This window comes from Ammospiza nelsoni, chromosome 11, assembly GCF_027579445.1.
Source record: "Ammospiza nelsoni isolate bAmmNel1 chromosome 11, bAmmNel1.pri, whole genome shotgun sequence".
NCBI classification, from domain to species: Eukaryota; Metazoa; Chordata; class Aves; order Passeriformes; family Passerellidae; genus Ammospiza; species Ammospiza nelsoni.
Genome location: NC_080643.1, coordinates 13,895,272 through 13,908,121, shown reverse-complemented (window position 1 = coordinate 13,908,121; position 12,850 = coordinate 13,895,272). Strand labels below are relative to the sequence as shown.

Here is a 12,850-nt window from a genome sequence, read left to right as displayed (position 1 = left end):
TCCACTGCTCCTGCTGCACCAAAGCCACAAAGCTCCACAACTCTTTTCAGAATTGTATTGAATCCAGCCCACAATGCAGGTTACTTTAAATCTTAGTTCACCTATGAAGTTTGTCAATGCATAAAGTGCTACAACATCAAAGGCAATTGGACACTTTACACATGGTACCATTAAAGTATTTGAATTTCTGAAAAAATGCTTTCAAGCCTTTTAAAACTCATACTTGCAGTTCATGTCAATGATTTTATGTAGATGAAATCACAGATTATAAATACACTTAAAGTGAAGGAAAGGACTGCTAAAAAAAATTTACACAACCATTTCCCATTAGAGGTAGATTTTTATTTCGCAGTGCAATCCTTTTTCTTTCTTTACTCACTTTTTTTCCCTCCACGAGATACTCAAAAAGCTCAAGCAAAGCCCACCCAAACTAATGTCAAGTCATGGCAAAGAGGGCAATTATTTACCAAACTTCTTCTGGCCCTTCAACTTATTCCAGGTGTACTCTGTTGTGCCAAAATCCTCAAGAAGTCAGGTAGACATCTCATTTCTAGAAGAACATCCTAGGACAAAAGTTCTTGACTTTTCTTTCTTTCATTAAATACCAGCTGTATTAATTTGGGTGTTTATATCTTTAGAGGTTCCAGCTTAAGTAATAGATAACAAAGCTTCTTGAGTAATAAACAAAGAAATCAATGCACAAAAGACATAAACCAATAAAAAGCATTTCACACATGTAGCCAATGCTCATGAAATGCTTCTATTAAACTTTGCAGTTTAATACAACTGGATTTCTGTTGCATAGAAACCTACAAAGTTTCCAGGTTGCTACATGACTAAAGAAGTAGCTCATACTTTAACACTAAAGAAAAGACTTCATTACCAGACAAACTGCCAAGAGGAGAAAGCTGCTTCAAAAGCATACTTGCTTAAGAAATGAAGATATGGAACTTATAATAATATTTAAATAGGAAAAATTATAAAAGTCACACTCAATTCTGCCAGAAACACGCCTAGACAAGACCACAAGTAGATCCAAATCTCTGTTTGGTGTAGAATATGAGGCTTTTTTCCACTTTGTACTGCTGGCAAGCAATCACAGGGAGTCACTGCAAAACAATTTTACACAATATGACGAAGATGCACAGCAGATTACAACTTGGGCATTAATGCAGGTACAGTCCACAGGCTGGAATGCTTATCTTCCTTTTTCCAAGTGCCCTCCTGTACTGCCAGTTCAGCTCCCTTCCCCAGAATTGTGTGTCCCACCCAACAGCATTACTATTACTATTTAATATATATTTGCCTATACACTTCCTTCCGTGCATGTAACTTCAATAAAGAACATCCTTATAGCAAAGACAGACTTTGCTCTCACCAGCTCCTTTTAAATATGTGATTTTTTGCTATACTCAGCATAAATATTAGCTGAATATTCCTATGTCTGATGGTACCTTTCTACCGCAGTTCTTGCAAGAGTTTCATCCAACAGAAGCCACTGAATTTTTCCATCCAGCTTTTCTACAATGAATGCTGGGTGGCATCTTTAGCAATCAAGTAACAGTAGTTTGTAATCATCAGCAGCAATTCTTTCAGTAGGATTCACACTGCATTTTGACACCCCTGGAGTAATGAGTAACCCATACTCCAGACAAATCAGGTTTCATAAAACTAAAAGAAGTCATCCATTGTCGTAATCAGTGTTCTTCTCTGACATATGTAATTTTTGTCCGAGACACTGACCCATAAATATTTATTTAAATATATAACACTCAACTTCCCTCCAAACTTGTCTGCATCAATCCTTAAAACCTGATTAAAACTGAAATGGGAAACCAAAGAGGTTTTGAGAGAACAGAAGGATTATGGAAGACTTCCTGCTCAAGCCTACCAACTGAATAATACCAAAAGGAAGGTCTTGGGCTCTTCTATAATCTGGATTAAGTGTGGGAATAGCCAAGTGCCACTGCAAGACAGAAGCCTCATCCTTGCCAACATAAAACGAAGCTGCATCCCCAAATTGTAGTTTCACTTCAGCTCTCATTTTAAGTAAGCAGCAAGAGGCAGTGTCCTCACCCTCACATTCCCACAACTTTGTTAACCCATTGTACCCCAAGGGGCCCCCCTCCCTCATGCCAGCTGGGTACATTCCAGTCCAGACCAGATCCTTGATCCCATTTCTGCATCAGCTTCACAAAAGGCCATTGGAGCATGAGACTGCACAAACAAGAAGCTTGGGACACACAGGAAGGGAAAGCTTAGAATGGAACTGTGTGCCAGAGGAAGTGCACATGGACTCATCAGCACTGCCAGTTTCAGTAATTCCAGACACTGTCACTCCCTTCCCCCAGGCAGTTTAGCCATTTGTACAAATACATCCTCAACTCATTCAAAGAGATGATTTGTTTAAAACTTCCATTAACTATCTGGAAGAGCTGGTAGAAGAGAGAGAAAAGTTTCATTTTACAGGTCCAGTTTTGATGTTGTCATACAGTGAAGGAGAACAACTGGAAGTGGAGTTTTTCAAACTCTTGAAAGAAAAGTACTTGTATTTTGAAACCCTTCCTATAATGTAACCATGGAAAACAACCCCATCTCACTTCCATAAAGAAAAGCACATATATGATCATTTTACACCTCAAATAGAGTTTGAGGCAAAATGACATAAAGCTCTCTCTCTTAAAGCTTGTACTTCCTCTAGTAGCAATGTCAGCTGAAATGCCACCTCTCCTCAGTCAGTCAGCTCTGTATCACTGACATTCTTTATATATATTTCCTACATGTAGGTATTAGCCTGCCACATAGACTTACAAACCATTAGAATCAATGGGAGAAGTTTCTCCCTTTGCTGTTTTCAATACCTAAAGGCATTTCACAAATATATCACAAAGCAATATCCCAGAAGCAGGAGCATGGAGTAATTCAGCAGGTGCCAAGCAGCACCCAAACTCAGGAACACTTTAACTGCCACAACAGTATTATATGGAGGGAGAGGGATTGCTTCTTTGCAAGCTGAACCACAGAAGAAAACCTCTTGCAGTTAGAGTGCTGTCTTTCAGGTCAAACAATGTATTTTTAGAATGTCTCCACAGTTTTCAATCATTCCCCCCCTCCCCCAGCTTGCATTGCTTCTTCTGCTATGAAGATATGAAGAAAAGGCTCCTTTCTTATCTCAGACCAAACCACTGGGTTAATGTGCTTGCTGGAGAGCCAGGCAGCCTCAGCAATCACAGATATGTTACACTTAATGGAACATGTGTGATAAGAGACTTTCCTTACAGCTTTGAAACCAGTCAGGAGCTCTTTGAAACACTTCTAATGCAACTCATTTCTCTTTTGCTGTTCAGGATACAAGTTGTTTTCATCAATAATACAACAAGACCAGAAGACAGCACTTTGTAACTGAGTTTTCCACTTATACGTATAAACCTCTCCAAAATCCTTTATTTTTCTATTACTAACTCTTCCCTTGGACAGGAATAAGAAGCAAGGAAAAAAACACCACAAAAACCCCACACCAAACAAGGACCATTTATTTTAATGCCCAACGTTTATGCTAAACATCTGTCTTTTGCGCACCATGGAAATCAGCCTGTCTGGTGAACTGGCTTGGATTAAAAACCCTTTTTATCAAGAGCAACACCACCGATACAAGGGAAAAGTTATAAATGAGAAAGGCTCAGGAGAATCTTTCCTGCAGACTTTAGGAGGTAAGTTCAATAGTGCTTAAAACTTGGACTAATTTTCCTTAATTATTAAGCAAACTATTAACCAACAGCTGCAGATTCTCACATTACAGATTGAAAGGAAGTACTGAACTTCAGACTAGACTGTTATTACAGTTACTGGCTGAACTGTATGCATTTTTTAAAATAGAGTTTAATATGCTTTCCACAAAACACAGACAAGAGAAAACAAGTTTAGGTTTATTAAAAAAAAAAAATCAATGGTATTCAGTATTTAATGAGCAAATAATCTGAGTTCTCTAAAGAATGTGCATGTGTCCAGAGGGAGAGTTCAACAAGGATCAAATATACCCAGCAATACCTATTCCAGACTAAGAAATAATATATGGCACAATTATGTATGGAGTATAATCTCAAAATTTTTACCTTTTAAGAGTAATTCTAATTTAAAAATACGTTACAGTAAGTCAAACAATGTCTTTTCAATTTGATAATTTCTTATCTGTTTATGTTTGGTGATATTTGCTTTCCTTAGTTCTTTAGAAAAAAGGCATTCTTGTTTTCACTGTTATATTTACTGCAAGTGGTATAAAGTCTCACAGTTTCTTAGTCACATTGTTATCATCTTTGTTTTAGGGTCTTATGCCCAACAAAATAAATGGAGTAAGTCTTGAGGCAGCATTATATCCAACTTTTTGTATTTGGTATTCTTTTGGGGTTGGAACCACATTATGTAGCCAAAATTCTGGAGTGAGGAAAGATTTCCCCATTAAAAGCTGAAATATGAAAAAGGTAGGATTGGGATGGGGGGAACCTCACAGAATAATAACAAACTGATCCAAATGTCTTCCATTGTGCTCAGAGAACAGCAAAAGGCAGATATAAGAAAGGTATCTGCCCTCCTTCCAAAATGCCCATGGATTTTTCCTTCATCCCTCACCCTGCCAAAAATGGGAGGATTCCCCTCAAGAGCTGTGAAAATCAGTAATTTCCCATAAGAATAAAATGACCATTACCCAGTCTTGGTCTGAGAGTATGAAAATGCTTCTGTGCAATTGCATAAAATATCTCACATCTACAGCTTAACAACGTAACTTCTGATATGCAGCAAACCAACAATTCCTTTGTATGGTGTGTTTGAAGAAATCAAACTACAAAAGAACAGTAAAACCCCACCAAAATATTATGATCTAGTATGACAGGCAAATCATTCTTACAGCCTCCAGCCAAGCAAAAACTAATGTTTGTAGAGTGCTTGCAAAGTTCCTCCCATAAGTCATTAGCAGCTTGGAGCAGGTTACTCACTGTCCCAGAACAGCTCCTGTGCTGCTGAAGACAGAAATGCCAGAGGTCTGATCTGCTGCACAGAACAGACTTGGCCTCATTTTAAGTCAAGACAGAACCCCAGAACAAAGTGAGAACATGAAGTTTGTAGAACAGTAGTACCACATTGAATACAAATATTGTTGACATGGAATCTTCCCCAAATGCATGGTGACATAATTTTGCTTTGATCATTTTCTACTTTTCTGCCATGCCCTGGTGAAGCACAAATCTCTATTTGTTACTGATCCTGTTACAATGTAACTACAGAGGCACAAAGTACCTATTTGTCTCTGACAAACAGCACTATTAGCATGATTTTAGGTTTTTACTGGATAGTCTCAGCCATCACCCATTTGTAAACTAAGGAAACAGAATCAGCCTCACTCATAGAGGGTTTCTAATGATGACAGGAGATTTCTTCAAGGACACAGTAAAAGCCACTCTACAAGACACAGGGTTGTGTAAGAGGAAGGTGCTCCTTACACAAACTAGCAGCCCATCCTCTTTCAGTCATGAAGAGTTCTCAGAAGAACTTCACCTTAAGCCATTAGAGACACATGACATTAAGTCCTTGGAAACACACATTATAGTAACCACTGGCTTAAACCTCTGATTTGAATTAGTTCCAAAAATACAAAGGTTTTTCAAGCCAGCAGGCAATGAGTGGAAGTGGAGTTCCTTCTGCATGAAGAGCACTTGGACAAGAATCCCCTGATCCACCCAGACAAACAAAACACACACGTGTTGAAATCTGTCTGCAAATCCAAATTTGCCTGCAAATTCACAAATACTGTGCAAATGGAGGCAAACAGCTTTAACACAATTCAACCATATAATTTGTTTTCCAACTCTTTCAGAGGACAGAAAATTTAGAAAACCTTATGTAAGGAAAATAATCCAAAACAAAATAGCTTAATGCAAAATGTAAGGGAGTAAGTGATGTGGAAGTTATAAGGAATAAAAAGCTTAGATGGCATTTTCAATGCTTTTAAGCTTGTATTTGAACAAAGTGAACACACTCAGAGAGCAGGAAAACTCATCTGCAGTTTATTTGTGGCACCTGAGAAAATAACTCATGACATACTAACTGCACTGGACATCTTCCATCTGCAATCACTGGAGACAGGATGGGGTAATGAAAGAAAGGAGAGTTTCTGACCAAAGTCTTTTAAAATGTCAATGGCAAAGAAATAAGAGGAAAAAAATACTCCTGATTACTTCAGAATGCAATTCCCACACCCAGGCTGTAATTTCTTCCTTGCTGACCTTTGTATGATTTCTTCCCTTCCTTGTACTATGCTATGTCACCTCTATCCTGAACCCATGAGCCTCCCACAGATCTTACACACTTATGTCCCACAGGAAAAGGAGAGCTTTTATCAAGGAAAACAATTGGCTTCAGGGGTTTCTAATGAACTCACACACAGCCTGTACCTTCTCTGATTACAGACACCTGAAAGGAGCTTGTAGCAAGGTGCTGCTTGGTCTCTTCTCCCAAATAAGAAGTAAGGGGACAAGAGTATATGGCCTCAATTTGTGCCACTGGAGGTTTAGATTGGGTATTAGGAAAAGTTTCTTCATGGAAGGGGTTGTCAAGCCCTGGAACAGTGCCCAGGGCAGTGGTGGAGCCACCATCCCTGGAGATATTTAAAGGATGTGTAGATGTGGCACTGAGGGATGTGGGTTAATGGTGGACAGTGCAGTGCTGGGTTAATGGTTTGGTGTGAAGATTTTAAAGGTATTTTCCAACCTAAATGATCCTGTGATTCCTTCCCTGGATGATCCAATGATCCTCTAGTCACTGTCACACACCATGGTGATTCCACAGCAGCTCCTGCTTCCTTATACCATCAGCAGTCCCAACAAATGAATCAAATTCTTGCTTCCTTTAAGTCACCAACCTCAGAGCTGCAATTCTTTCCTGACACCTTAAAGTCCATCTTATCCCTGCTGCCTCCATCTACAGCTCCCCTTCTTTGCAAACCAAGCAATCTGCTTAAACACCCAACTCAACACAGTACTTCTCCCAGTCTGTTGCCAGTCACTTCCCTCACCTCCCAGACTTTTCAACTTACTGATCAGTTTTGACTTCTTCCTCTTTGTGACACTTATGGAAGGAAGATTGCAAAGATTATGAAACAGAGGAGATCATCTGCCTTAGGCTGTTCTTTGCCACCATGATAGAAGCTATCCCGCTTCTTACAGATCCCAGAGGGATTAACATTTGACTGGTCTATTAGGTACACCAAAGCACAGCCAAAGCAGTGTTCCCATCAAGGGGACATGCTGATGGAGGAGGGAGGTAAGTTTAATCTAAATATTTCAAATCATTAATTAAAGACCAAAGCAATATTGCACTTTGGTAGTATATTTGCTTTTTACTGAAAGCAGGCAGTCATGATAATATAATAGAACAGCAATTTAAGCAAATTTAGCATCATAGACAGAAAACATCATCAGATATTTCACTGGAACCCTCCTCATTACATTGTATTTGAAACAGACATCACAGTAATCAGAAGTGATCTAGGTTATAAAACTGAACCTGAAGTTTATTTGGATTAGAGAAAGTTATACTCACAGCTGGCATTTCTGTAGAGCAGAAAAGGTTCATGGAGCTGAAACTCCAAATCTTTATTTACTGGCTCAACCAGGTTGTGCATATTCAGTCGATTCACTATCGTAAAACCATGATAAGGAGAAGCTGACCTATTGTGTCAATTAAAACAAAACCAAGGATTAATATCTTCATCAACAGAAGGAATTTTCTGAAACCAAGTTATGAATTAATCTTCAAATTTCCATTGCTTTATTATGTGAAGCTTTAGCAGCCCTGCAGCTCTCGCAGTTGTTTTTCTATGCCATTTCTTGGCATGCCTTAATTTCAATTTCAAACTACACTTACCTCAAAGCAGGATTAGGATTAACATTACAGTTCTACACTGTTAAACTGCTGAATCGAAGATATGCCTCTGAAAAATATATTCAAAAAAACTAGGGCAGGTCCACCATTAAAATGTAAATGTATTCAATACTTGACATAAGATCCTTTTGAGGCATTTCGGAATTTTTTTATTAGAGGAGAAAAACCAAACCACTTACACAGCACCATTACCTTACTGCAAATAGACAGGACAATAAAAAAGAGCTCCTGTCTTAAATAGTGGAAAGTACACTTACAGGGGGAACCATAAACAGCAATTTCCTCCTAAAGGGAGACTCCGGAAGTAAGGACTTAACCCAGAGTCCTGAAAGTAAATTACTCAGAATTGTACTGCTTAGTGAAGCAATTTTTATTTATCTATATTTTTTTCTGGACACCAAGTGGAAACAGAGAACACTGACCAAGCACTGAAAGTTCAAGACAGTTTTAGATGTGTTTTCTCTTGCTGCATGAATGTTCTGTCACCACTCAGCTGTGCCTGTAAACTGGTGTATAACCAACAACAGCAGCACAATGAAGGCAGGTTAAAAATCAGACACACTTACCTGGTAAATATAAATATTTCTGTAACAATGTGGCCACTTTTACGTAATGATTTACAACCTGTCAAGAGCTTCCAAAAACAGGGTAAACAACCATTACCATCACAAGTGAATCTCTTAATGCACCACAGAGAACTTGTTTGGAATCATCAGCTAGTGACACTGAAAGCTTTTGCTTTGGTTTTTGCTTTGATTTTTTTTTTTTAAGTTTGGTTCACTTTCTCACACTAAGTATTTCCAAACTGGGAGCTGAAGTAGCAGGAAGTGGTTACTCAAATCCCTACATAGTGCCAGGATAAAATATTGTAATGAATAACTGTAACAGTTTGCTTCAGGATGGCTTAAGTCTGCGTTATTTATATTTTTTACCTTCAACAAAGTGTTATTTCATTTAGATTTTTTTTATTTGTCTATTTGAACTTATTATTGATTTTATGGACGGGTTCTCCTCCTCACCCCTTTTACTTGTCCTAGAGAACTGGAAATTTCTCCCATGGTTTGGACAGGAAATCAATTAGCCCCCCAAAACCAGACACTACAAAATCTCCACTTTTTGGGCAACTTCATCCATTTACAAAAATTTATGCCATATTCCAGGAGTAAATTAAAACATATTATTTAATTTCTCATCTCTATTGTTTTCATAATCAGCTTTATGGATTTCAGGAGACAAAGGGAGACTTGGCTCTTAACAAACTCAATGCACTAAACAAGTGCTACTGGATTAATAAAATAAGCTCAATAAACCAGTTTTTGATGTGGGTACATATGTGGCATTCAGGTTTTATGCTTTCTCAGCAATACTTTTAGGGGCTTTTGACAGAGTTATTCACCCATGTGCAGAATTTATTCTTTTGAGTGAGTACACAGCAGTTAACAGCTGGACAAGCAAAAAATGATGAGTATGAAAGCTCAGCAGGAAGCCATCTGGAGTTTGTTTTCTTAAGGAAAGAAAACAAACATGACCCCCACTATATCCCCTCTCCCCCAAAAAAACCAACCCAAACCACCTCTTACCTTTTATACACAAATAAGGTCCCTTCTATGTCGGTTTTCTCCTACAAAAAACAACAAAAGCACTTCAGGGATGAGCTTGTTCACACAAGTAGGTTTTAGACAATGCTTTAATGAGAGAATTACAATATCCTTATCTTTCCATAAGATTTGACATCACAGGTCTAAAAATACGCTCTGCTGTTCTCAGAAACTACTAGGTTTTTTTATTAGAAAGATCAGGAAGTTAAACTCGCTGCCAAAATACTTTGCTCACTCTCTCTATTTGTCGATGTGATACACACAGAGCGTTCCACAGCCTTGCCCTGCTGGGCCTGACGGGGCAGGCTCCAAATCTGGCAGAGGTTGTGTTCCAGTTGAGCTCCAAGGAGAACAGCAGGGCAGGGCAGGACTGTGGCCATGGCTCCGTGTCAGACTCCAGCTCCCAGAGCAATCCTCCCCTCGGCGTGTGCGAGGGAAGCTGCTGCAGCTCCAGGGCTGCCCTGACACCGTGCAGTTCCCCGTATTCCCCTTTTTATGGCTCCGTGATGAACCCGGCAGTCGAGCCAAACTGTGCTTTAATGCAATGACGAACACTCATATCTCTTAAATCTCCCTCTTCCCCAGTTAGGGCTCTGTGCAACAGGCGCGAGCAACAACAACAAAGTACGATTAAAAAGAGAAAAAGCCAATGGCCACCAGCAGTCAAAGCGCCCTCCAGCCCGGTCCGAGGGGGAACGGCGCCGCCTCCCCGAGCACACACACGGCCTCGCCTCTCTCTCCTCCTCCTCCTCTGCCTCTTCCTCCTCTCCCTCTTCCTCCTCCTCTTTCTCTGCTCTCCCTTTCGCTTCCTCTCCTCGTCTCCTTCTCTCTGCTCTCCCCCAGCACAAGCGGGGGGAACGCGCCCAAACCCCGAACGCCCCCCGGGCGAGTGCAGCCCCGCGCGGGCCCCGTGCGGGCGCGCCGGGCCAGGCGGCTGCCGGGGCACGGGCACGGCCGGGCCCGCCCCGCCGGACTCACCCACTCGTTGTCCTTGGGGCTGAAGCTGTAGAGCGCGACCTGGCCGGTCACGTCGGCGATGCCGGTGATGAAGGGGTCGTGCCGGCGCAGGGCCGCCAGGCTCATCTCCTGCCCCGCTCTGCCCGCCGCCTCCATCTTGGATCCGGGCAGCCCCGCCCGCGGAACGGCAACAGCCGCGCCGGTGCAGCGGCACGCCCGGCCCCGCCGCCGGCCGGAGCGCCCGGCCCGCGCCTGCAGTTCCGCCACCGGCCAGGGCCCACGCCCCGCCCCGCCGGGCCCTTCTCGGGCCCTGCCCGGGTCGCGCTTCTCAACTCGAGACCGCAGCCCTTTGCCGGGTCCCCGCTCCCCCCTCGCAGTTCCCGTGAATGAGCGTTTGCAGGGCCGTGGGCCCGTGGGCCTCGGGCAGGGCCGCGCCCCCGCCGCCGCGCGTGGGCCGGGCTGAGGGCCGGCCCTCGCATCGTGGTGTTATATTTATTTACCCCAAAAGTAACCCAAAGAATCCGGGGTTTGCTGCAGGCTGCCTTGGGAAGCGCGATGAGCTCGGTCACAGGCTCAGAATTCTCTCCCAGCACTTGGAGGGTGATGCTGTTTGCTCCCGTGTCTGTCTTTTGCTGGTGTGTCAGTAGTTCACAATCTGCAGTGGGATATGGAATTTTCAATGTTTTAGAAGAATTTGAGGATTAAATATTTCTTTCAGGTATAGTAAGCATCCACAGATACATTTCTCAGGTAAAGTAAAGGTACACAGGACAGTAAACTGGCATATGTAGAGCGCTATGTAGTACATGTCTACGTTTGCTGAAACGAGAACAAAGTAACATGCAGTGCACTGAGCTTTGTCAATTGCTAGTGATTTTAGGAACAGGAAAGTTTAGATAATTCATCATAACCAAGGCATTAATTACTTCCAAGATAAGTTCACTCAAGTTCAAGTACTTTGTAGCGTTTTGTGCAATCTGACAGGAAAAAATCAAAACCTTGTAAATTTCTAAACAAAACCTTGTTTGTAAGTTTCTAAACAAAACCTTGTTGGTGGCAAACTCCTGACCCTCCTGAGAATGTAAAGAATGTGTGCTATACTCTGTTTTACCACAGGTGATGTTCTTTGTTGCAAGTGGACAAACTTCTGATTTAAATACAGCTTTACAGGTTAGTCCTCTGCCATGATGGCTGACATTTAATGCACAAACCATAAACAAGGACCCAGCAGTTGTGTGATTCCAGAAAAAGTCTTTCTGTTAAGAAGTGGAAATATCGAGTTCCAGTTTAATACATTTTTTTTTTAAACTGTAAAGCTTTTGGGGCAGAACAATAATGTGCTTGTTTTGGTGTCAAACAGTTCTAGTGTAAAGTAAAAATGCTTTTCTTAGGAAAAAAGTAATCTAGAGAGAAAACTTCATCCCAGTAACTCACCCTTGAACCCCAGAGCATAGGCATCAGTAAAAACCTTAACAAAAGTCATATGGAATGTGTTAGAGCTCCATATATAGTTCACGTCTCTCTAATGGTTTCACCACAGAAGAGCCTAATCCATAAATTTTGGATTTTCCCTAGTTCTGTAGTGTTTTCTCTTAAAGGCAATACTTTGATATAAAATGTTTCATTATTGTCTAACAGTTTATATTACAGAAAGACAATAAGAGGAAATTAAAGTTTTAAAATTATTTTACAGAGCAAGAACATTCTAAGAACTCAGAAAGAAAATGAAAAAAACTTTTCTAAAAAAATGGTTCTAAATAGCATCTTAAATGTCTGCATGAAAGTGCCCCTTTTTGCAAGATTACTGTACATAAAAGGTAACTTTCCAATTTAAAAACTTACTGGCAAAGGAAGTTTTCTGCTGTGTGAGATCTCAGTTGTGAAAGCTCCTTGGCTTAATCTTGCATTAAAAGTGAGTCCCAAGGAGCAGCAGGGAAGAAAGGGAAGCAGTGCTTCCTGGTTATGGATTGTTTTCCTCCAGCACTTGCTAATTCTAGTTCTGCATTTCAGTGAATTTATTCTCCTTGCCTGTCTTCCCCAATGTTGCATTGGAATAAAATATTTTATATCAGAAGGGATGCACAGCCTGTCCTCAGCCTTGTAGGGGGATAGGATATAAGAAAATAAAGATAGTGTAGAAAATAATCTTACCCTTAAGGAATTGCAGCTGGGCCAATTATCAAAGATTAGGAACAGGCCTGACTTTAACAGGCCACAGCTGTAAGCAATGAGAAGAAGATGCTATAAAAGAGTGGGGTGAGAGGGGAACTGGAGTCAGTTGTCTGCTTTGTGAAGAAGGAAGAGTCAGTGCTTTGAGGAGATGTCCGTGAGAAGCACCAAGAAGGTATGGAACTTTTGTG

General features: G+C 41.1%; 1 protein-coding gene across 4 annotated transcripts in view; it reads right to left on the bottom strand.

Moving 5' to 3' along the window:
- Window positions 1–12,485, bottom strand: part of DCP1A (decapping mRNA 1A) — a 33,501-nt gene extending 21,016 nt beyond the window's left edge. For 2 of the 4 annotated variants that reach the window (XM_059480158.1, XM_059480160.1), the window contains exons 1-3: window positions 10,512–10,659; window positions 9,516–9,556; window positions 7,594–7,721 (exon numbers count right to left, since the gene is read on the bottom strand). In XM_059480158.1, coding sequence (XP_059336141.1) covers window positions 7,594–7,721; window positions 9,516–9,556; window positions 10,512–10,646 — 304 coding nt within the window. In that variant the 5' untranslated portion in view covers window positions 10,647–10,659. Of the gene's footprint in view, window positions 1–7,593; window positions 7,722–9,515; window positions 9,557–10,511; window positions 10,660–10,990; window positions 11,146–12,332 lie in introns of those variants that run through there. The other 2 variants (XM_059480161.1, XM_059480162.1) reach the window with 2 other exon arrangements.
- Window positions 12,486–12,850: the final 365 nt, after the last annotated feature.